The 23,321-nt window shown below is 44.0% G+C and overlaps 1 protein-coding gene across 1 annotated transcript in view; it reads right to left on the reverse strand.

Annotated features, from left to right (window-relative positions):
* The window catches only part of acap1 (ArfGAP with coiled-coil, ankyrin repeat and PH domains 1), a 54,613-nt gene that overhangs the window by 15,948 nt on the left and 15,344 nt on the right, over positions 1 to 23,321 (reverse strand). Inside the window, exons 3-8 of the mRNA XM_061709539.1 lie at positions 16,772 to 16,891; positions 16,294 to 16,347; positions 16,099 to 16,157; positions 12,344 to 12,527; positions 10,614 to 10,658; positions 10,424 to 10,519 (exon numbers count right to left, since the gene is read on the reverse strand). Of these exons, the coding sequence (XP_061565523.1) occupies positions 10,424 to 10,519; positions 10,614 to 10,658; positions 12,344 to 12,527; positions 16,099 to 16,157; positions 16,294 to 16,347; positions 16,772 to 16,891 (558 nt within the window). The remainder of the gene's footprint in view (positions 1 to 10,423; positions 10,520 to 10,613; positions 10,659 to 12,343; positions 12,528 to 16,098; positions 16,158 to 16,293; positions 16,348 to 16,771; positions 16,892 to 23,321) is intronic.

Genomic DNA, 23,321 nt, shown 5'->3' on the forward strand with positions numbered 1-23,321 from the left:
TGTGAAGGACAGAGGCATATTGATAAGTTCAGAAAAGTGTTTTTTATTGTTGTGTTTTGATGTATTTGATGTAAGCCCAGTGGATATTTAAAGCTTACAGAAGGCTGCATTTAACTGCTGCTATGTCATTCCTGCAGTATTTCTGCAGGTGTTTTGGTCAGTGCTATTATTTGTAATATATTATATTATTTGTAATCAGCACAAATTATCTGTCCCCATATGATCAAATCCACCACCCCCCCTGATTTTTTTTTACAACTCGAGTACTGCTTATAACTGGTATGGTTTCTCACGGATCCGGAGGTTGGGGCTGTCGTGTGTGTGCAACTTTTGCATCGGATGTTGATTCACTAGTTCCTCGTTAAGATCATTGACCAACACGGTGGCGTAATCCAGACTTTTTACAGAGTGAGAGGGCTGTGCCTGACCAGAAAAGCTCAAAGAAAGCTATGCTGCCATCATATTTTCTGCACTGTTTTCCATTGTGCTTATTCTGTGAGACAATTGTACTGAAACATGATGGAGAGCAAAAACGAAAGTTACGCCTGTAACTACGGTTCTATGAGTCCCGGATGACCGCCAGGCGGTGCTGTAAGCACTGGATATCTCCCCTCGCGCATGCGCATGTCGAGTACAATACCAACAATGTCACGTCACCCGTGACCCCTGCATGACCCCCGGAAGGGTATATCTTCCGGCGTCATCATGGGATCGACTCCTAGAATCTTCTCGCGAGAGCACGAGGATTCGGAGTGACCGGCAGGCCTGGCGGTCATCCGGGACTCATAGAACCGTAGTTACAGGCGTAACTTTCGTTCTATTTCGTCCCTACTGACCGCCAGGCGGTGCTGTAAGCACTGGATGACGAATACCAACAATGTCACATAGAATCCCGGTCACATACCTCACTGATCAGGGGCAGAAGGACCCGGGAGTAGAACCAATGGTTGGGGAGTGGCGACATTGATCCGGTAAAACCTGGAGAACGTGTCCGGCGACGTCCACGAAGCTGCTGCGCAGATGTCCTCCAGAGGCACCCCCTTCAGGGCAGCCCAAGAAGCTGCGACGCTTCTGGTTGAGTGGCACCTCACCCCCACTGGTAAGGGGCGGCCACTGGCCCTGTAGGCGTGCTCGATGGTGTCCACCACCCAGTGGGACAGGCGCTGTCTAGAAATAGCGCGCCCCCTGTTAGGGCCACCATGACAGATAAAAAGCTGCTCTGACCGTCGCACAGGCGCGGTGGCAGCAACATAAGCAGTAAGGGCCCGTACGGGGCACAAAGGGCTTGGCCCACCCCCCGCAGGCTCGGGGTCGAACCGGGCAAGCTGGATAGGCCGATTAGCATGATCGCGTGGCAGGACCTTGGGCAGGAACGCCACGTTCGGCCACAACGTAACCCCTGAGCCATCCGGGTTCCACCTCAGGCAGTACCCGCTGACTGACAGGGCATGTAACTCACTGACTCGCTTTGCTGACGTCATAGCGAGGAGAAAAGCCGTCTTCATAGAGAGACACTTCAGGTCCACCTGGGCCAAGGGCTCAAAAGGTGGAGAAGAGAGGGCACCTAGTACCATAGACAGGTCCCACACCGGGGCCCTTGGGGTCCTCGGGGGGCGCAGCCTCAGAGCCCCCCTAAGAAAGAGAGAAACCAGCCGGTGGCACCCCACGGTGGCATTCTCGACCAGGGCATGTCGTGATGAAATGGCCGCCACGTACACCCGTAAGGTGGACTGAGCACGGCCATCATCCAGGAGGGACTGAAGGAACTCCAGGATCGTGGCCACAGGGCAAAGCATAGGGTCCTCTGCCCCGTCTGCACACCAGGCAGAGAATCTCCTCCACTTGCACTCATACTGGAGGCGGGTGGAGGGCGCACGAGCGTTCAAGATGGTAGTAGGGTTGTCACGATACCAAATTTCTGTTTCGATACCGATACCAATATGTATTTCGATACTTTTCGATACTTTTCGATACTTTTTGTAAAAAGGTGGAACTCTCTCAATGTCAATATTTTCCTTTATTTTAAAGCAGACTTTGGGAACAATCACAACAATAAATAAAATAAATAATTGGCATGGGATATTAAAATTTTCAAACCTTTAGAACAGTGTGAACAAGTAAAATAAAGCAATGCCATTCAAATTAAAGTCACGATGTTAAATAAAATACTGTAGCAGCAAAAACTCCTGCTTCTGAGTGGGTGGTGTCACCCTCTCTGAGCCAGGAGCACTGGACTTCTGTAATTGGGGGAGGGAGGGGGTACAGTATTTTAATTAACATGGTCATTTTAATTTGAATGCCATTGCTTTATTTTACTTGTTCTCATTGTTCAAAAGGTTTGTGTTTTGAAACTATAGGCCACATGAAACATTACATGGGCATAACTAGAAAAATAAATTGAGGATCATTCTATCATCTACAGGACTGTCTCAGAAAATTAGAATATTGTGATTTTCTGTAATGCAATTACAAAAACAAAAATGTCATACATTCTGGATTCATTACAAATCAACTGAAATATTGCAAGCCTTTTATTATTTTAATATTGCTGATCATGACTTACAGCTTAAGAAAACTCAAATATCCTATCTCAAAAATGTTGAATATTCTGGGAATCTTAATCTTAAACTGTAAACCATAATCAGCAATATTAAAATAATAAAAGACTTGCAATATTTCAGTTTATTTGTAATGAATCCAGAATGGATGACTTTTTTGTTTTTTTAATTGCATTACAGAAAATAAAGAACTTTATCACAATATTCTAATTTTCTGAGACAGTCCTCTAGGATAGGATGAGATATTGTAGGTTAGTGGAATGTTTTACAAAAGTGTGTTTTAATATATAATATTAATTAATATAATTCATTGCCTTAATGGTTTATAATATATATGAAACATTAAATAATATTAAAATATAAAAAATATATTAAAGTTATATTCTAGTGTGTGGAATTTATTTAAATATTTTAAGAATGTAATTTTTTTTTTTTTATATATTTTAAAAATTGCATTTATTAACCATGGACATGTTTTAACTCTCTGTATAGGCTACTGTAGGTTTACTGCGGGCTGGGAGAGGCTCTGTACTTCTTTCATTGACATGACAGAGCAGTGAACTGGTGAACAAAGTTATCAGCTGTCGTTCTTGACTGAAGTCGTGGAACAAGTCCGCGTGGTTGTCCTTTAAATGTTTGGACAAGTTTGAAGAGTTGCCTCCTTTTGCGAGACACGCGTTGTAGCAGCGCTTGCACTGCGGTGCGTCTGGTTCAGCGGCTCGCCCTTATCGCTTGGTTTGAACCCGAAATATTTCCACACCATACTTCGGGCCCCCATTTTGTCCAAAAGTACGGGCTTTTCTGCAGCTGCCATCTCTTTTTATTTCAATTTTATTTCAACCCGCTCTGTCTGTCTAATAACACGCGACTTCTCGTTTCTCTCTCCTCCGCATGCGAGTGGGAGGGGGAGGCGGCTCTGCTTCTGCAACTACGTCACACTCGTGGACCTTGCCGTGCTTAAAGAGACAGGCTCCAATTTACCAATTCGTTTGCATAGAAAAAATATATAAAAGTACCGTTTGTTTTTAAATGCTGGTATAGTACCGTTTTCAAAACTCTAGTACCGCGGTACTATACTGGTACCGGTATACCGTGCAACCCTAGATGGTAGCCCTGACGGGCTCAGTACAGCTTGACACTAACGGGTCGGGCCCTGCAGTGGCCAGACCCAGAGTTGAAGGCGACGGGGGTCGGGATGCCAAATCCGACCCCCCAGCTGGGACAGAAGGTCCCTCCGGTCGGGTAGGCGCCATGGCGTGCCGCAGCAGAGCCTCCGCAGCAGTGGGAACCACGGTCTCCCCGGCCAGAAGGGGGCCACCAAGAGGAGCCTGTGACCTCTCTGGAGGACCCTCTGCAACGTCGGCAGGATTAAAGGTAGTGGGGGGAACGCGTACAGGAGCCCGTCGGGCCACTCGTGCCCTATGGCATCCTGACCCAGAGGACTGGTCTCCTCTGTCCAGGAGAACCAGAGGGGGCAGTGAGCCGAGACGCCCGAGGCGAAGAGGTCCACCACCGCTCTGCCGAAGAGGACCCAAATCATCCCCACTACCTCCGGATGAAGCCGCCACTCTCCTGGGGGAGGCTTGTGTCGGGACAGGAAGTCTGCCACCTGATTCCTGACCCCTGGCAGGTATATCGCCCGCAGGCTGAGGAGGCGAGGAGCGGCCCACGTCAGAAGGCCCCGGGACACCTGCAGCAGCTGTGCAGACCCGGTGCCCCCCTGGTGGTTGATCTGGGAGACAGTGGACACATTGTCCGACCGGACCAGTACGTGCCTCCCCCATAGGTGAGGTAAAAAGTGCTTGAGTGCTCGGTGTACAGCACGGAGCTCCAGCACATTGATGTGGTGTGTGCGGTCCCGCGCAGACCACTGCCCTTGGGCAGGCCTGCTGCGCCAAACAGCACCCCACCCCGAGAGGGAGGCATCTGCGGTGACAGTCTCCCGGAAGGAGGGGATAGTGCCCAAGGGCACACCCCCCAGCAGGAATGCCCCGTCTTTCCAGGGTGCCAGGGCATGGACACACACCCGCGACACCCTGACCAGCCTGTGCCTGTGCCTTTCGGCATCCAGGCGAAGGCTGTTCAGCCACATCTGCAGGGGGCGTAGCGTCAGCAGGCCCAAAGGAACAACAGCCGAGGCGGCCGTCAATACGCCCAAAAGCTGCAGGAACTGGAGGTAAGGCAGCCGTCTGCCCCTCCTGAATCGGGGGAGGAGCCGCAGGATGTCGCTCACACGCCGCGGTGAGAGACAGGCCCTCATGGTCACCGAGTCGAGTACCAATCCTAAGTAGGCGACTCGCTGGGAGGGAGCCAGACAGCTCTTCCCTCTGTTCACTGTGAGCCCTAGTTTGGCCACATGCGACAAAAGGAGGGCCGTGTCTGCCACCACTTGTTCTCGGGACGGCGCGCATATCAGCCAGTCGTCCAGGTACGGCAGAACCTTCATACCCTGTGCCTGCAGGGGAGCGAGGGCTGCCGCCACGCACCTGGTGAAAACTCTTGGGGACAGGGAGAGCCCGAACGGGAGCACCCTGAACTGGTAATGGCGGTCCTGATAGGCGAACCTCAGGAACCGCTGGTGCCGTGCCGCAATCGGCACGTGAAAGTAAGCGTCCTGTAGATCTACCGTCGTAAACCACTCCCCCTGACCGACCGCACGCAGAACATCTGCTGTGGTCAGCATCCGGAAGGGCAGGGCCTTCATGTACCCGTTGAGGCCTCTCAGGTCCAAGATGGGACGAAGGCCGCCGTCTTTCTTGCTGACGAGAAAGTAGGTTGAGTAGAACCCCCGGGGCTGCAGCAGGGGGTCTACCGGCACAATGGCGCCCTTGGCCAGCAGGACGGACAACTCCTGAGTCAGAGCCAGAATGTTCGCCGGGTCTCTGATGACGGTCATCATGACCCGGCCGGAGGTAGGGGGCCGGTGTCGGAACTGCAGTACGTACCCGTGGGTTAAGGTGGAAATTACCCAGGGGTCCGACGAGCAGGCAGCCCAGTGACTGAGCTGCTGCCGGGAAAAGCAGCCGACGACCGGCCCCGTGGCCCTAGCGCCGTCTCCCCCGGCCTCTGGACGTGCCGGGGGGGCGATGGTCGAGGCCAACACCCCAACGCTGCTGGGGCGGTCCGCGCACAGGGGGGCGAAACCCCCCGGCAGGCTGTCCAACGGGCCGTTGGGAGCTGCGCTGGCTCCTGCGGGCAGGAGGCTGGGGGCGACGTCCAGGGGCGGACGAAGGGCCCCTCGGTGTACTGGAAGCGGGCGCCCTCCTGTGAAGGTGCACCAGTCGCTGCCTGGTCTCATCGGCCAGGGCGGTGCGGTCCAGAGCTTCCAGGGCAGTTGCCCCAAACAGCTCCCCCGGTTCTGCCGGTGCCTGACGAAGAACCCTACGAGCAGTTTCCGTCAGGGGTGACTGCGCCAGCCAGACATGACGGCGCGTGTGCACCAGAGTGGACATCAGCCGCCCCAGTTCCCTCGTCTGGGAGGCAAAAGCCTGTAGGGACACATCACACAAGTCCCGTGTGGAATCATCCACCTGTGCATCCTGCAGGGAGGTGGAGAGAGCCAGTAGCAGATGAGAAAGGGTGTTCCCCAGCCGGCCGATGCGCGCCGCTGTTTCATAAGCCTTACAAATATGCCCATCAGTAACCCTACACTGGGTAGAGGGGCACTTGGGATCTGGCTTCAGAGCCTCATCAGGAGCCACTATCAGTGCTGCAATGGAGGGCTCGATGGGGGGCATGTGGTGGAGACCAGCCACTGCAGCGTCCTGCATCGCCGTCAGAGCACGGTCATCAGCTGTTAGCCTGGAGAGGGCTGTGACATCTCTCCAGCATGAGTGCAGCTCCCTCAAAAAATCCGACGAAGGCGGAATGGTGAATTCCACCGGAGAAGGATTGCGCCTGTGGAAGGCGCTAGAGGCCACCCCCGCACGCGGTGCATCCAGCTGCAAGTGTGCCAGGGCAGTGCGGATAATGCTCTGCACGGAGGAACAAACCGTCCCCTCCCGAGAGCTCTGGGCAGATGAGTGCGAGGAGAACCCCGAGCGCTGTGAGGCCGGGTCCCCTGAAGACACGTTGAAGTGGCTCGCCGAGGCTGCAATGGAGATGGCGTCCTCTGGCAGCGGCGGTGGCGACCCCAGAGCAAACTCTGGCATGGCAGGTTCCACCTGGCCAGTACCAGGTTGCAGATTGAGGAGGAGCGCCTTCATCTGCTCGATGTCGGCAGCCAAGCGATCTACCTTCGAGGAGAGCTGGCTCGTCATCCGCCGTCGTTTGGGGGCCCCCACCATTCTCTTTGCCGATCGCTTCAGAGAAGACTGCGGCTGGGATGAGGGGAGGCTGGCCGACGGCCCCGGCTGCTCAGGGCCCAGGCATGACACGCAGAGGTCCTGGTCAACCGCAGGATCCAGGGCAGCCATGCACCCTGAGCATGAACGCTCCATCACAGCGACCGGTGGGAGAGGGAGCAGACACGCTGCCGTCGCCACGGATGTGCCGGCAGGAGAGAGGAGCGGACACGCTGCGTCACCACGTAGGTGTCAGTGGGAGAGGGGAGCGGAAACGCTGCCGTCACCACAGCGAGCACGCTGCCGTCACCACCAATATGCAGGCGGGAGAGGGGAGGGCCACGCTACCGTCAGCACAGATGAGTCAGTGGGAGAGGGGAGCGGAAACGCTGCCGTCACCACAGCGAGCACGCTGCCGTCACCACCGATATGCAGGTGGGAGAGGGGAGGGCCACGCTGCCGTCAATACGGGTGTGTCAGTGGGAGAGGGGAGCGGAAACGCTGCCGTCACCACAGCGAGCACGCTGCCGTCACCACCGATATGCAGGTGGGAGAGGGGAGGGCCACGCTGCCGTCACCACGGCTATGAGAAAAGGCAAAAAAGGCGCCTTTACTCAAAAAGGAAGAGAACAATCCTCTCCTCTTTCTTTTCCCTTTTTTTTTTTTTTTTTTTAAGAAAAAATAATTGCAAGGAAAAAAATAATGTTGTCACATTAATAAAGTGGGAGAGGGAGCAAAACGCTGCCGTCACCACAAATGTGCCGGTGGGAGAGGGCGTGGCCTTCACCACGGCTGTAAGAAGGACAAAAAAAAGGTGTTTTTTTTTTTTTTTTTTTAAGAAAAAAATAATCCCTTTCTGTCTTCTTTTTTCTTTTTTTTTTTTTTCAGCAGAAAAAATAACTGCACAGAATATTCAGGTGTCGGGCGCAGCCAACAGCTTACCTTCTGTCAGCTGGCCAGGGGGGCGGGGCGGGGAGACGCCGCCGCCGCCGCAACGAACACCAATAAATACCGCGCGGCCACAGCCTCTTGGAGGACGACAGAGATCGTTACTCCTACCTTACGGCACGAAGCTGCACGGGGGCCGCGGTTTAGGGAGGAAAGGAAGAAGCTTTCAACCAGCCTTCTATTTCCGTCCTGTACTTCAGCGCGACGCGAGAAGAATAAGGAGTCGATCCCATGATGACGCCGGAAGATATACCCTTCCGGGGGTCATGCAGGGGTCACGGGTGACGTGACATTGTTGGTATTGTACTCGACATGCGCATGCGCGAGGGGAGATATCCAGTGCTTACAGCACCGCCTGGTGGTCAGTAGGGACGAAATAGAACTGAAGTTTCTTCACTGACCACTGGGGGCTGGTTGTAAAAGCAAGTCGATCTCTGATCACTCACATGTTAAAATGTCCAAATTTTCAGCAGAAATAAACATTTTGACAGCCCGGCTCAAAAGACAGTCTTGCTCTCCATAGTTAGATTTCACATTTAGCATTAGGTGGATGTTTCTTTTTCCCATGCTACATGAATTTATATAAAAGCAGCACATTTATTTATTATATGGGGCATAAACTTTTAACTGGCAGTCAGCTCAGCCAACGGCAGGCCATCATCACACCCTCATCAGTCATCATGAGGCTATGAAGCTTAGTGAAGTGTGTAAAAAACCCAGACCCTACTTGTATAAGATGTCACCTGGAGCCCATATGTTTTGGGGTTGCACGTCTCTGGCGACATTTTGGAAGAATATTTTAGATGCCTTCTCGACCATTTGTCATATAATTATTGAACCCAACCCTATGACTGCTATATTTGGAGTTCCCACGGATGATGCACCAGTTACCTCTCTCTCCTCAAGCCAATTTTATTGCATTTTCTTCTCTCATAGCCCGGAGACTTATCCTCCACAATTGGAAATCTGACAAACCCCCAACATTCACAGAATGGGTCAAAGATGTGATATCTTTTATACCTTTAGAAAAGCTTGGATACAACAGATTCAAATCTCGCCAAAAATGTATAAAGGCCTGGTCCCCTTTCTTAGAATTCATCCGTACGCTGTCTTTCGATGATATAGATTAGTATTATTTTTGTCATGTTTACAGTGTTACTGGGATGTGTGGAAACCCTCAATTGTACTAACTGACAAATGTTTGGACTAACGTGTAACCCTTAACCGTCCATGTGTTATTCATCTATTTATTTATTTTAACATCATTATTGTTGGTATTATTACTAATATTATTTTATTTATGTATTTTATTTTATATGTATTTATTTTTTCTTCCTTTTTTACATATTATGTTTTATTGCTATAATCTTCTTTGTATGTGGGAACCAGGGTGGGTGGGATATGTGTGGGGTTGTTTGTCTTAAAAAATATTGAAAAATCTTATAAAGTTATAAAAAAAAAAAACAAATCACTCCACTGTAAACATTCGCCTGCAGCTTCCTAGGCCTGTATGTTCCTCCCCTTTGCAACATGGTGCCAAGCAGCACGAGGAAAAAGAGGTTTCAAAACTGTTCTTCAGAAAACTCATGGGTGATGTCACAGATCGTCTGTCCAGTAATATTTACCGTCTCTTTCATAATTCATCATACCAATCAAAATATGCAGAATGACCACTTTTAAGACTGAAAACAAACATTTAATTATTCATCTACTAAGTTAATTTTACTAAGCTTATTACTTTCTAGCTAGCTGCTCATTTTTGACCAATATTATAATTCTTATTATTTTAAGCTCCAGCAAGAAACAAGAAAAACAACTTTTTGTCAAAAAGAGTTTGCTCTTCGTCGTTATATCAATGACATCTCAACGTATGCAGAGGTGGGTAGTAACGAGTTACAATTACTCCATTACATTTACTAGAGTAAGTTTACTTTTAGGAGTAGTTTTGAATCACTATACTTTTTACTTTTACTTGAGTAGATTTGTGAAGAAGAAACTGTTCCTCTTACTCCGCTACATTAGGCTACGTTGAGCTGTTACTTTTCTTTTATCCCTTTTATCCGCGTACGCGTCAATCTCATGACATCACTGGGTGATTCTTTGGGAAAAAATGTTTGTTTTTGCATGTTTTGTCACATTTACACAGACTCAAACACACACAGAGTTTCTATGAGTTCATGTTTGTTCTAGTTCTGCTGGTTAAAAAAGAAAAGTACAAAGGCTTGAAATTTTGTGCTACTTGTGCTTAATTTACTTTTTTATTCTGTTATTATTTTATTATTTATTAAAGTACTTGAATTTACTTTAACATTATTTTAATTTAAGCTATTTTTTATTAATTTTAATTTATTTTATTATTTTATTGATTTAATTTGCCTGAAGATGATTATTTTGTACTTCTGTCTGTTTGAATGGTTGTTTTCACCAAGTACTTTTTTACTTTTACTCAAGTAATTATTTGGATGACTACTTTTTACTTCTACTTGAGTCATATTATTCTGAAGTAACAGTACTTTTACTCGAGTACAATTTTTGGCTCCTCTACCCACCTCTGAACGTATGTGACATATCTTGTTGATCTCTAACAACAGTAACATGATATAAATGTCAAATTGAGTCAAAGGACATTTTTACCTCTTCGTTCAGTTTCTGTCGATATTCATTGAGCTCTGACAGAGACTGATGGCCTTGCTGGAAGAACTGGGCCTGGGCCTCCATCAACGACAGCACCTGGCGGCCAGCGGGAAACAGCATTTAGGAAACATTCAGCCAGGACAAATACATGAGGAAAACAGCCCCAGGAGAACACTTGGTAGAAACTCACAGCCATCACAATATCTGTCTTCTTCTTGGCCTCAATGACATTAATCTGGAACAACAGAAAGGCATGGTTACGTGCAATTCCAGGAAGAAAATAACCTCACTAGTTAGTTAGCTGGGAGTGACGACTGCATGACTGGGGAAAAACCCAGTGAAAAAGCTGTTGTCATTCAAAACCAGTGTTGTGCTAGTTACCGAAAAATAGTAACTAGTTACCGTTACTAGTTACTTCATTAAAAAAGTAACTCAGTTATTTAGACCAAAAAGTAATGTGTTACTATGAAAAGTAACTATTGAGTTACTTTAAATAAAAACATGTTTTTAAATGCTCCCATTAATGCCCCTCTATCTTTCATTTCAGCAGGTACTGTATGGATTTACATTGTGCATTGTGTTCTGCATTCTGATTGGCTAAACAGTCTCCCCGCTTCTTCACTTCCTGTATCAATAACGTTGGTTGCTTAGCAACAAGCTGAGAACGACCAATGAGTTTCAGCAGCAGCTCAAGAACGGGAGCCTTTGATGAATCGGTCATTACAGTCTAAGGCCCCGTTTACACATAGCCGGGTATTTACAAAAACGGATATTTCCCCCTCTTCCCGCCGCGTACCCTACGCCGTAGTCTCTGCGTCGATTTAACGCGGGACCATAATTCATGCTTTACTTCCAAGACGGAACGAGAGTCTTTGGTTTGGAGTGACAGAGAAGTGTGACTTTAGAATATAAAACAGGTAAAATACAAGAAAATATTGACGGTGGCCAAACAAATTGTAAACACAGGTCGCACACATGACGCTGGTGACGTTTCTGTTGCATAATGTGACGTTCTGAAGCCTAAATCTCTGTTTCCCTCCGTTTACAAGCAAACGTGAAAACAGAGTTTTTGCAAATCTCCACTTTGGCCGGAGTTTTCAGAAATGATCGTTTTTGGTGACTTTGAGCTTCGTTTTCGTGTAAACGAACGGCCAAAACGCATGAAAACGGCTCCGTTTTTGCTCCGTGTAAACGGGGCCTAAGAATCTTTTTGCCCAGAAGAAAAAACAGCGACAAAACGACCCATAACTATTTTCTTCTCTCGAAAAACACACTCTGCACCGCGGCTTTAGGAGAAAAAGACGCTACAGGGTCAGGATGCAGCGGCTCAGAAGAGCAGGGGAATACGTGCGAGGTGGTGCTGATCTCCGCAATTTGAAGCCTTTTTAATTGTAAAAAGAATTTCACTTACCACAGGTTCTTTTTGGAACGTAACCGCTGCAAAAAACGAGGGATTACTGTAATGATAATATCTCCACGTTGCGAAACTCGCCTTCTCTTGGCTCATGACCGTCATGTTTTTGAAAGCACACACACATCCCCACTAAGTTTCCTCCGGTCTCCGCGTGTGGGGAAAAAAGGCTTCACTGTAGCCAGAAATAACGGAGTAACGCACCGTTTGGTAACGGTAACTGAGTTACTGAATTTACGTTTACTTATTTACGTTTGAATTTACGTTACTTTGCGTTATTGTAACGCGTTACTAAATAACGCGTTAGTCCCAACAATGTTCAAAACACATCAACGATCAGATGTGTGGTTTTGTATTTCACCTGGGTCGTTGCTGGTACCTGTATGATTCTATGTATTCCGACCAAGCTTGATTGTCTGCACGTGTGCAGAACAATCGCCAAAAATCCCACAGAAAACTTTTTTGTTTGTTTTTACTATGTTGAGTGTTTGGTGTTTTTTTTTTTTTACCTCCAGAACGTAGTCCAAGGCTTCGGACCGAAAGCCCTTACGTGCATTGATCAGCGCGTTACTCGCCTCCTCCACTTCGTGTTGCTTCCCTCGCGGAGCCTGAGCGTTCCTGGACAGCGCCCCCTCCAGGGTTTCACTGCCGCGCTCAAACTCTTTTCGCACGTCCTTGAAGCGACGGACATCTCTGAGAGTCACGAAGGAAAAAAAGGATGGAATTGAACTGAATTGAACTGAAATGTTGGCTGGGTTTCTATTTCCATCTATCTGCACAAGACGTAATCTGGTCATCAATACCATTTCCCTTTGGGAGATATCTCTCTCACATGAAACGGATCATGTACCCCTGTTGTAGCCTTACAGCAGCACTATGTAACTTTCAGCTTTTGTTGAGTTTGGCGGCTCCTTTGGACAAAAGCGGTAGTGCTTTACCAGAAAGAACACTACATTTCCCATGAGCACCGGCGCGTACTGCCGGAAAACTCCTGTCCCCGTCACGTGCATTTGATAATGCGCTCTGGTTTTGTTCTACTGCACCTTTTTCCTGTCACGTTTTTTAGAGGGACTTCGTCATAAATTAGTAGTCCAACATACTTACTGACAAAATAAAAAAAACAAAACTTTATAACCTGTGAATAACTGAATGTTTTGCAGATCAGCCCTGCACAATTTTACAGTTCTTACGAAAAATACTGGAAATGTTCATTACATTTTCTTTGCATTGCATTCTTTCCTCTAGTGCTGTAATTCTATTCAATTGTATTATTATTTTATAAAGCTTTCTCATTGCCAATTACACAATTTTATGATCACTATTATTATTCTCATATGTCTGTTGTTGATATTGTCTGTAATTTTAGAATTACCAAAACCCAAGACGAATGTGAAAACAATCTAATTTTTATTCTTATTGAACATAGAACTCTACATTTACATTTGTATCATAACTGTGGCTTGTTTTATCTCCATAAATCCCCATCGGTCGGACATCCCTCCTTGTCTTACAGCCCATGCCAGCGAGTGAACGCCAGTGTCGTGCCAAAAAGTGATTGCCTGCCAGAATCTGAGTTCTCCCCTGAAAATGGGTCTTTTTACCTGTTAAAAATTGATTGAAGGCCAAATACAGTTAATGAAAGGTTGTTTCTACCTAAATATGATTTGATCTCATTCTTGAGCTTCATAATATAAACACTAGAGCTCACAGGATTGCTTTTAACTCTTTTACAACACAAAATAGGCATTTTCACCATGCCAAAAATTGATTGAAGGCCAAATACAGTTAATGAAAAGTTGTTTCTGCCTAAATATGACTTGATCTCATTCTTGAGCTTCATAATCTGAAAATCTGACGTTTTAGCGCTATCGCTCAACGGGCTGCTGCTGTGCATTTATGCAACGACTCATGCAGGAGGCCCTGGAGCTTCTATTCAGAGCTGTTGGAAGCAGAGTTGCTAAAAACACATTGTATCAGCAACATTTTACTGCAAAACCAAGTCATTCACCAGGGTTCTTGCTCATATGCAAACCATTTTAGATGTCTGTTGTTGACTAGTCTGGTTGTTGGAGACACTTTCTTCTGCATCAGCTGGTACTGCCCCCCTGGAAATCAAAGTGGAGCCTAAAGGAACCAGACTATTGCTTGTTATTCAAGAGGAAAAGCATGAGGATGCATAAGGACAGCTCCTTAGGCTGCAATCCCTCCTGCTTTGAGTCGCGCTGCTCTGCTTGCTGTCCGCCCATATAAAAGCTGGGTATACTTGATCTCCAAAGTACATTCCTGGAGCCACATTCTGGTGAAACACATAATACTTTATTTCCAGTAGTCCTAGTTTGTCTCCGTCAGCGCTCCAGCCCCATTATGTGTCCCAGTGATCTCATTCTCCATGACAGTTCGGGGAAAAAAAGGGTTTAGACTTTGTCCTTGTTCAACTCTACTTCTCGGCATCTCTTCATCAATCAAATTAAACATAGAGGGAAGTAAAAATAGGAATCGTCAGCTTAGCAGAAATCCCTTTAATATCTATGCTGACATCGTAAAGCAGGCAGTTCTTGACAGATCGGTTCAATATGCTAGATCAGGGTCGGCAACCCTACATGTTGAAAGAGCCATATTGGACCAAAAACACAAAACACAAATGTCTGGAGCCGCAAAAAATGAAGTCTTGTATCAGCCTTAGAATGAAGGCAACACAACACATGCTGCATGTATCTATATTAGTTATAACTGTGGGAAGATTTTTTTTTTCATTACGCACTTCGAGAAAGTAGTCGAAATGTCGAGAAAAAAGTCGAAATGTCACGATTAATGTTGAAGTACAATCTTGAGAAAGTCGAAATGTTGAGAAAAAAGTCGAAATGTCGAGAAAAAAGTCAACATTTTGAAAAAAGGCGAAATGTCGAGGAAATAGTCAAAGTTTCGTGAAAAAAGTCGAAATGTTGAGAAAAAAGTCAAAATGTCGAGAAAAAAGTCGAAATGTCGAGAAAAAAGTCAACATTTTGAAAAAAGGCGAAATGTCGAGGAAATAGTCAAAGTTTCGTGAAAAAAGTCGAAATGTTGAGAAAAAAGTCAAAATGTCGAGAAAAAAGTCGAAATGTCGAGAAAAAAGTCAAAATTTTGAAAAAAGGCGAAATGTCGAGGAAATAGTCAAAGTTTCGTGAAAAAAGTCGAAATGTTGAGAAAAAAGTCAAAATGTCGAGAAAAAAGTCGAAATGTCGAGAAAAAAGTCAAAATTTTGAAAAAAGGCGAAATGTCGAGGAAATAGTCAAAGTTTCGTGAAAAAAGTCGAAATGTTGAGAAAAAAGTCAAAATGTCGAGAAAAAAGTCGAAATGTCGAGAAAAAAGTCAAAATTTTGAAAAAAGGCGAAATGTCGAGAAAATAGTCAAAGTTTTGTGAAAAAAGTCGAAATGTTGAGAAAAAAGTCAAAATGTCGAGAAAAAAGTCGAAATGTCGAGAAAAAAGTGAAAATTTTGAAAAAAGGCGAAATGTTGAGGAAATAGTCAAAGTTTTGTGAAAAAAGTCGAAATGTTGAGAAAAAAGTCAAAATGTCGAGAAAAAAGTCAAAATTTCGAGAAAAAGGTCAAAATGTCGAGATTAAAAAGGAAAGGAAAAAGGAAGAAAAAAAGAGAAAAAAAGGAAAAGGAAGAAAAAAAGAAGAAAAAAAGGAAGAAAAAAAGAGAAAAAAGGGAAAAAGGAAGAAAAAAAGAAGAAAAAAAGAGAAAAAAGAAGAAAAAAGAAAGAAAAAAAGAAGAAAAAAAGGAAAAAAAATGGTCAAACATTTTTGAAAAAGTTCCAGGGAGCCACTAGGGCGGCGCTAAAGAGCCACATGCGGCTCCGGAGCCGCGGGTTGCCGACCCCTGTGCTAGATTATTCACCTTGAGATTTTAACATCTTTCTTTTCCTAAACTGTATAATTATTTTTTTTTACTTTTTATTGTGACTGTATCTTTTTATAGATACCAGTGTGGCGTCTACTATAACGACCTCTACACAAGAATAACTGCAGAGGCTGTGTGGAGCAAAATGAGTCATTAAAACTGTGCCATGTTTAACGAGTGTAAAAACCTTATCTTATAAATGATTTCCACTGAAAAGAGCAGACTATGAGACAAAGTACTAGGGGGGATGTGTCAGATAATTCGGACCATTTGCAGACAGGGGAATGACTCAATGGGAAGATGTTGGATAAGTGAATGGATTAGACTGACGACGTTGGGAAAGAGGCCACAAATCCGAGAGAATTAAATTAAACAAACTCACTCCTTCACGAAGGTTTGCAGCTTCGTCTTAACAGATTTCTGCGTGGTCTCAATCACCTCCTAACAGAAAACAGAAGACAAATCTCTTGCCGTGAGCTCAGATCAGTGTCGCCTGGCTGCACACTGCAGCTGACAATCGTCATGACTTGAAAGGAAAAAGTTGCAAAAGCAGGAACAGACGAACAGGCAGACTCACCCCCTGCGCCTCCAAGATGACGGACAGTTTTTGGGAAAATTTGTCCAAGCAATCCTGCAGGCCAGACATCTCGGATTAGGTTCAGCATATAATCAAATCTAGGCAGCATTTTTACGTTTTTTCCTCCCCCGCCATCTCAGTTTGATAACTAGAGTACATTTTGTGTTCCTCGGCACAAAACTATCTAGGCATCTTTTGAAAAATGTAATGCAATTATGCACAAATGTTCTAAATTTAAACATTTCCTTTGAGTAAATTGGCTCCATGTGAGTGAAAGAATGAAAGAATGAAAGATTGCATCTTCCACCGAGTCCCGTGATGAAACTTTATTTCACAACTACAAAAAAAGTGCACCAAAGTGAAGCCGGGCTCCTCCTTTGTGTGCAGAGCTCCAGTGCATGTCAGTGGCTCAGCCTTCCGAGCAGGAATAACATGGGACAAGCACGAGTGTATAAATAACTTAAATAGCTTTTCTAACCTCCATCATCTTGTCCCCGGAGCAGTAGTGTCCCAGCTCCCGCAGGCCGGTGACAAAGCTCTTGCTGGTTTGACAGTAGGCCTTGCCGGCCTCCAGCATGGCCTGACATTGCTTCACAAGCTGGAAGAAACAAACACAGAATGCCTTATGAGCTGAAGAAGATGTACTCGGGGGGACAGAAGCAAAGAAAATGTTATTTCAGGAGCAGAGGTGTCAAGTAACAAAGTACAAATACTTTGTTACCTTACTTAAGTAGAAATTTTGGTTATCTATACTTCACAGGAGTCATTATTTTTCAGACGACTTTTTACTTTTACTCCTTACATTTTCACGCAATTATCTGTACTTTTTACTCCTTACATTTTAAAAACAGCCTTGTTACTCTATTTCATTTCGGCCTTTAAATAAAAACTATCCAGTGAAATTGCTCCATCTGGATAGAGTGAATTTGGTTGTGGTTGTTTCAGATGTTCTTGTCCAGTTTTGTTCTTACATCCGTTCCCTCAGATTCCTGCAACTAAACTTGGATGTACATTCCAATAAAGGTTAGGATAAATGATAACATGCCTCTGAAGTTTGACTTTTTGCACCATTACAATACTTATAGGCAACTAGTCATCATATCTGCTGCTCTCTGAAACACATGTTAACCAGGGGCGTCAATTGGGTAAGCCAAGGTACGGCAGCCGCCACACCTCGGCTTCAAGGGAAAATGTAAATGTTGTTTTTTAAATACATTTATGGAATTACTCTGTCTATTTGTATTGATTATTCTACTATTTAATACATATAAAATAACTACAAATGCAAATCAGAACAACATGATCGATTTCGCTAGTTATTACACTGCAAAAACTCAAAATCTTAACAAGAATATTTGTCTTATTTCTAGTTAAAATGTATAATTTTTAGTAAAAAAAATCTCATTACATTTAAGACAAGACTCAAAAACTCAAAAAAACAACAATTTTCACCTGTTTCAAGTAGATTTTCACTTAAAACAAGTAGAACATTTTTTTTGCTTGTAATGAGAAGATAAATCTTGTCCCACTGGCAGATTTTCCTACTTATTTCCATTGAAAATGTACTTGAAACAGGTGAAAATGGTCAAAAAAGTTATTTTTCTGGCAATGACTCTTGTTTTAAGTGTAATGAGACTAAAAATGACAAAAAAATGAGACATTTTAACGAGAAATTAAAGCTGCAAGCAGCGATGAACGGGCCCTCGCACTCACGGCCACCATCCCCCATAAGCATATCAGAAACGACACCACCCACGACTTCCTATGTCAAACCATTCAAAAGATATGGCAGAATATAGGGACAACCAATCAGAAGAAGGGGCGGGTTTAATTTTCACTAATTATGGTCAAGGACTCAAAACCGAGTCTGATGACACCACCCACGACTCTGTATGTCAAACGATTCAAAAGTTATAGCAGAAAATAGGAAGAACCAATCAGAACAAGGGGCGGGGCTAATTAAGGCCAATGAAGCTCAAGGACTCAATACCGAGTCCCATGACACCACCCACGACTCTCTATGTCAAACCATTCAAAATTTATGGCAGAGAACAGTATTCTAGGGGGCGCTGTTGAGCCGTTAGGCCACGCCCATTAATGCAAACCATGAAATATCAAATTTATCACCAGGCCTGGCTTGCATGCAAAATTTGGTGCATTTTGGGGAACTATCAAATATGGACCAATCAGATGAAGGGGGGGGCGCGCTTTTTGGCGTCTAGCGTCGACACGGTAACACTTTTGAAAGAGAAAAGTAATGCGTGTAGTCGCAAGATGGAGACGCACATTTTGATGTATAACACACCTGGGTGCACGTTACGGTTCGGGCCGTATTAATTGCCGAAGGAATGGCATAAATTGTGCCAAAATTACACAATTAATTCAAAATGGCCGACTTCATGTTCGGTTTCGGCCATGGCGCCAAGAGACTTTTCTTTAAGTTGTCCCATGATACAGGTGTGTACCGATTTTCGTGCATGTACGTCAAACCGTATTGTGGGGCTTGAGGCACAAAGTTTTCCGGGGGGCGCTGTTGAGCCATTTTGCCACGCCCATTAATACAAACCATGAAATATCAAATTTATCACCAGGCCTGGCTTGCATGCCAAATTTGGTGACTTTTGGGGAACTATCAAATATGGACCAATCAGATGAAGGGGGGCGCACCTTATGGCGTCTAGTGTTGCCACGGTAACACTTTTGAAAGAGAAAAGTAATGCGCGTAGTCGCAGGATGGAGACGCACCTGGGTGCACGTTACGGTTCGGGCCGTATTAATTCTCGAAGGAATGGCATATATTGCTCCAAAATTACGCGATTAATTCAGAATGTTCAAAATGGCCGACTTCCTGTTCGGTTTCGGCCATGGCGCCAAGAGACTTTTCTTTTAGTTGTGCCATGATACAGGTGTGTACCGATTTCCGTGCATGTACGTCAAACCGTATTGTGGGGCTTGATGCACAAAGTTTTCCAGGGGGCGCTGTTGAGCCATTTTGCCACGCCCATTAATGCAAACCATTAAATATCAAATTTTTCGCCAGGCCTGACTTGCATGCAAAATTTGGTGACTTTTTGGGCACGTTTAGGGGGGCAAAAAGGCCCTCCTTTCGTCAGAAGAAAAAGAAAAAGAAAAAGAAAAATTCCTACAGATACAATAGGGCCTTCGCACTGTAAGTGCTCGGGCCCTAATAAGACAAATATTCCTGGTAAGATTTTGAGTTTTTGCAGTGAGCGAGACTGCATTTGAAAAAGTTCCAATGTTCTTGACCACACAGATAAACTACATAGTAGACTTCTGTGATGAGTATTTGCTGGTGTTGATTGATACTCTAGTTAAGTTCTGTGACTCGTAACCTTGCCATACCTTAGCTTTGACTGAATTGACGCCACTGTGCTCAATAGGACACATATTTGGTTCTTTAATATATTTGCATTATACTAAGATGCATTCATTTTTAATGGCTTTTGTCCTTAATGGCTTTTTTCCCCTTACATTACTTTTACTTTTATACTTTAAGTAGTTTTGAAACCAGTACTTTTATACTTTTACTTGAGTAAAAAACTTGAGTTGATACTTCAACTTCTACAGGAGTATTTTTAAACTCTAGTATCTATACTTCTACCTGAGTAATGAATGTGAATACTGAAGACACCTCTGTTCAGGAGTCAACACACTGAAAATTATCTCAGTTTAAAAGGCGTCAAACAGCTAGACATGACACTATCTTGTCTCTTAGTTTTGGACGGCCTGAGGCTGAAAATGTGTAATTCAGTGAATTCTTTCAGATCTTGAGGCTAGCATAAAAACCCACAGACCCAGCTCTGGGTAAAGCTATCCAGCCTCCCCACGTCTACACCGAGAGCTCTGCTCCCAACAGAAAAGCAATCTTTGTATATCCCACCTGGTCAAATTATACAAACCCACATGTTTATACATACTTAAGTTAGTATCTTTTATTTTTTTTGAGTGGCAGCTGCATTCCAGTCTTTGATCAAGACTAGCTGTCATCGCTTTAGCAACTTAGCACTTATCACTTCCTGTGAACTTGACTTCTGAGTTGTGAATTAAGCCGTAACTGAGCGTAATAAATCTTATTCTAAATAGAATATGACGTGTTGAGCTGTTAATTGCACTAACTCTCCGTTGTTGGCCAAGAATAAGGCTTAGCTTTGCCGCTGGCCCCGGCTGCAGCCAGAAACGCTGACTCATCGGAGCACCGGCTGGCTTCGTTTCAGCTCCAACGTCAGAGACGAGGATGGATGCACAGATTTAGTAACAATTAATTGTGGTTACTACTTAGAATCATACTTTAGCATTAATCTAGTCAACTTAAAATAGCAAATTTGAGGTTAGGTGGAGCTAACCAGGCCTTTTCATTTGTACATCTATCTATCATCTAAAACATTAGGGCTCACACACGCCGTCCACCCACCCAGACCTTTCCACTGATATTTAGCCTTCGTCTGGATAGTTGTGTGGTCACCCAGTCTTCATAATCCACTAAAACCTCTAATCTGTTATATTTAAATGTCTTGTGCAACCCGATGCAACTTTACAGAGAAAGAAAATAGTCTGCCTTGGTCTAGTGTGACAATAGATTACTGTGATTGGCATCAGTAAAGGTGTGGCTGCTATTTTTGAACCCATTAACTGTTGTTGCATAATTACAGTCGCTGTGCAACTTTTTAGATTTCTTAACCTCTATATCTTTCTTTATTTTATCACTTATTAGTTTTCCCGCAAAAAAATGTACTTGATCGGAGGTCTATCATTCTAAATATCCGTGTATTTCTAAATATCTGTGTATTTCTCTTGTTATTGTATTACTTGTTACTGTATTTTTTTATTGTGACCTGCTAAGGACTGCAGATGCAAATTAGCTTAAAGCTATAATCTGGTACAGTGCATCAGATGGCAACATTTATGTTTTAACTATACACTGTCCCTTTTTAAATAAAATTGAATTGAATTGAATCATTCAGGACTAAACAGCTGCACGCTGAAGTCTTCAACAGGCCTACAAAGTTAATTTACACCTCTTTATGTTTACTTTGGGACTTCAATTTGCAAGATTTCAAAGTTAACTGAATCCGTGTTTATCTTTCACAGGACCTTTATGCAGTTTAACAGTTTAACCACAGACTGAAATGAGCTGTGGTGGCTGGTTTCTGCTCAGGCCTCCCCGACTGAAAACCCACTCGCTCCTGATTAGACGAATATCGGAGGCTAACTGAGGACCAGCACCCAGCGTTTAAAGCAGTCAGAGCTCAGGGAATCCTGAACGTATGAGATGAAACTATATTTGACAAAAAAAAAGCACTTATATTGATAAAATAATCCATATAAGAAATATTTACATGCTACAGTAGGGTGGCGAAAGTACAGTAGCCCGTTTCCAGGTCCAGGTATTACGCATGCTGGAGCACTGGGAAACTTTTACGGTCGTTGTAGTTTTTCCATCATCTAGTTCAGGGGTCGGCAAACCAAAATGTAGAAAGAGCCATATTGGACCAAAAACACAAAAAACTAATGTCTGGAGCCGCAAAAAATGAAAAGTCTTGTACAAGCCTTAGAATGAAGACAACACATGCTGCATGTTTCTATATTAGTTAGAATGTTAGTTAGAATTAGTTAAATGTCGAGAAAAAAGTCGAAATGTTGAGAAAAAAGTCAAAACTTCGAGAAAAAAGTCGAAATGTTGAGAAAAAAAGTCGAAATGTCGAGGAAAAAAGTCAAAATGTTGAGATTAATGTTGAAGTACAATCTCGAAAAAAAAATCGAAATGTTGAGAAAAGTCAAAATGTTGAGAAAAAAGTCAAAATGTTGAGAAAAAAGTCAAAATTTCGAGAAAAAAGTCGAAATGTCAAAATTAATGTTGAAGTACAATCTTGAGAAAAAACCTGAAATGTCGAGAAAAAAGTCGAAATGTCAAGATTAATGTTGAAGTACAATCTTGAGAAAAAACCTGAAATGTCGAGAAAAAAGTCGAAATGTTGAGGAAAAAAGCCAAAATTTCGAGAAAAAAAGTAAAAATGTTGAGATTAATGTTGAAGTACAATCTCGAAAAAAAAGTAAAAATGTTGAGAAAAATGTCAAAATGTTGAGAAAAAAGTCAAAATTTCAAGAAAAAAGTCAAAATGTCGAGATTAAAAAAGAAAGGAAAAAGGAAGAAAAAAAAGAGGAAAAAAGGGAAAAAAGAAGAAAAAAAAGGGAAAAAGGAAAAAAAGGAAAAAAAGAGAAAAAATAAGGAAAAAGAGAAAAAAAGAGAAGAAAAAGAAGAAAAAAAAGGAAAAAAGAAAAAAAAAAGGAAAAAAAAGGTTAAACATTTTTGAAAAAGCTCCAGGAGCCACTAGGGCGGCGCTAAAGAGCCGCATGCGGCTCTAGAGCCGCGGGTTGCCGACCCCTGGTCTAGGTCATAGTAGTCTTGAAGGCTTGAATCAGGGCAACTAGAGTTTCTTTTATTGGTTGTTGAAGTTGTTTCACCTTCCACCCATGGTCCAACTGAGGAGGTCCTTCTGGATAGGAAGTGAAACGTATTCAAGACCCAAGAAAAGGAAAGTTCTGTGAGAACTGTGACATTTTAATCACTTTTCCTGTGACGACAGCAGCAGACAGCGAGGTTTACTTTGTTTCCTATTCTCTTTTCCCTCCGTGTGAGGCTGTCTGTCTTCATTCTTTGTCTCCGCAGGCGCAACATCCTGGCAACTATCAGGCTCTGCTGCATCTCAGCCAGCTCATCTCTCTCATCATCGTCATCAAATAGTTTCTTTTTCACTCGCCGGGCAACTCTTGGTTCCTGCCCTAGAACTTCTGAAACTGCTTCTTGAAAGCATGGCCATGAAACCTGTACCCACTTCAGCTTACGTCCCCATCTCAGTAAATATCTGCTTTGTATTTAGAAAAGGCAACAAGTCATTGCATGACCACAAACAATTTCCCGGTCAGATACTGATACAATAGTTACTTAAGTGGTAACATCCACTGGAAAAACGTCACCGCTCGCAGGAAGAACACATGCACCACAGTCC

Source organism: Cololabis saira, chromosome 20 (assembly GCF_033807715.1).
Source record: "Cololabis saira isolate AMF1-May2022 chromosome 20, fColSai1.1, whole genome shotgun sequence".
Classification (NCBI taxonomy): domain Eukaryota; kingdom Metazoa; phylum Chordata; class Actinopteri; order Beloniformes; family Belonidae; genus Cololabis; species Cololabis saira.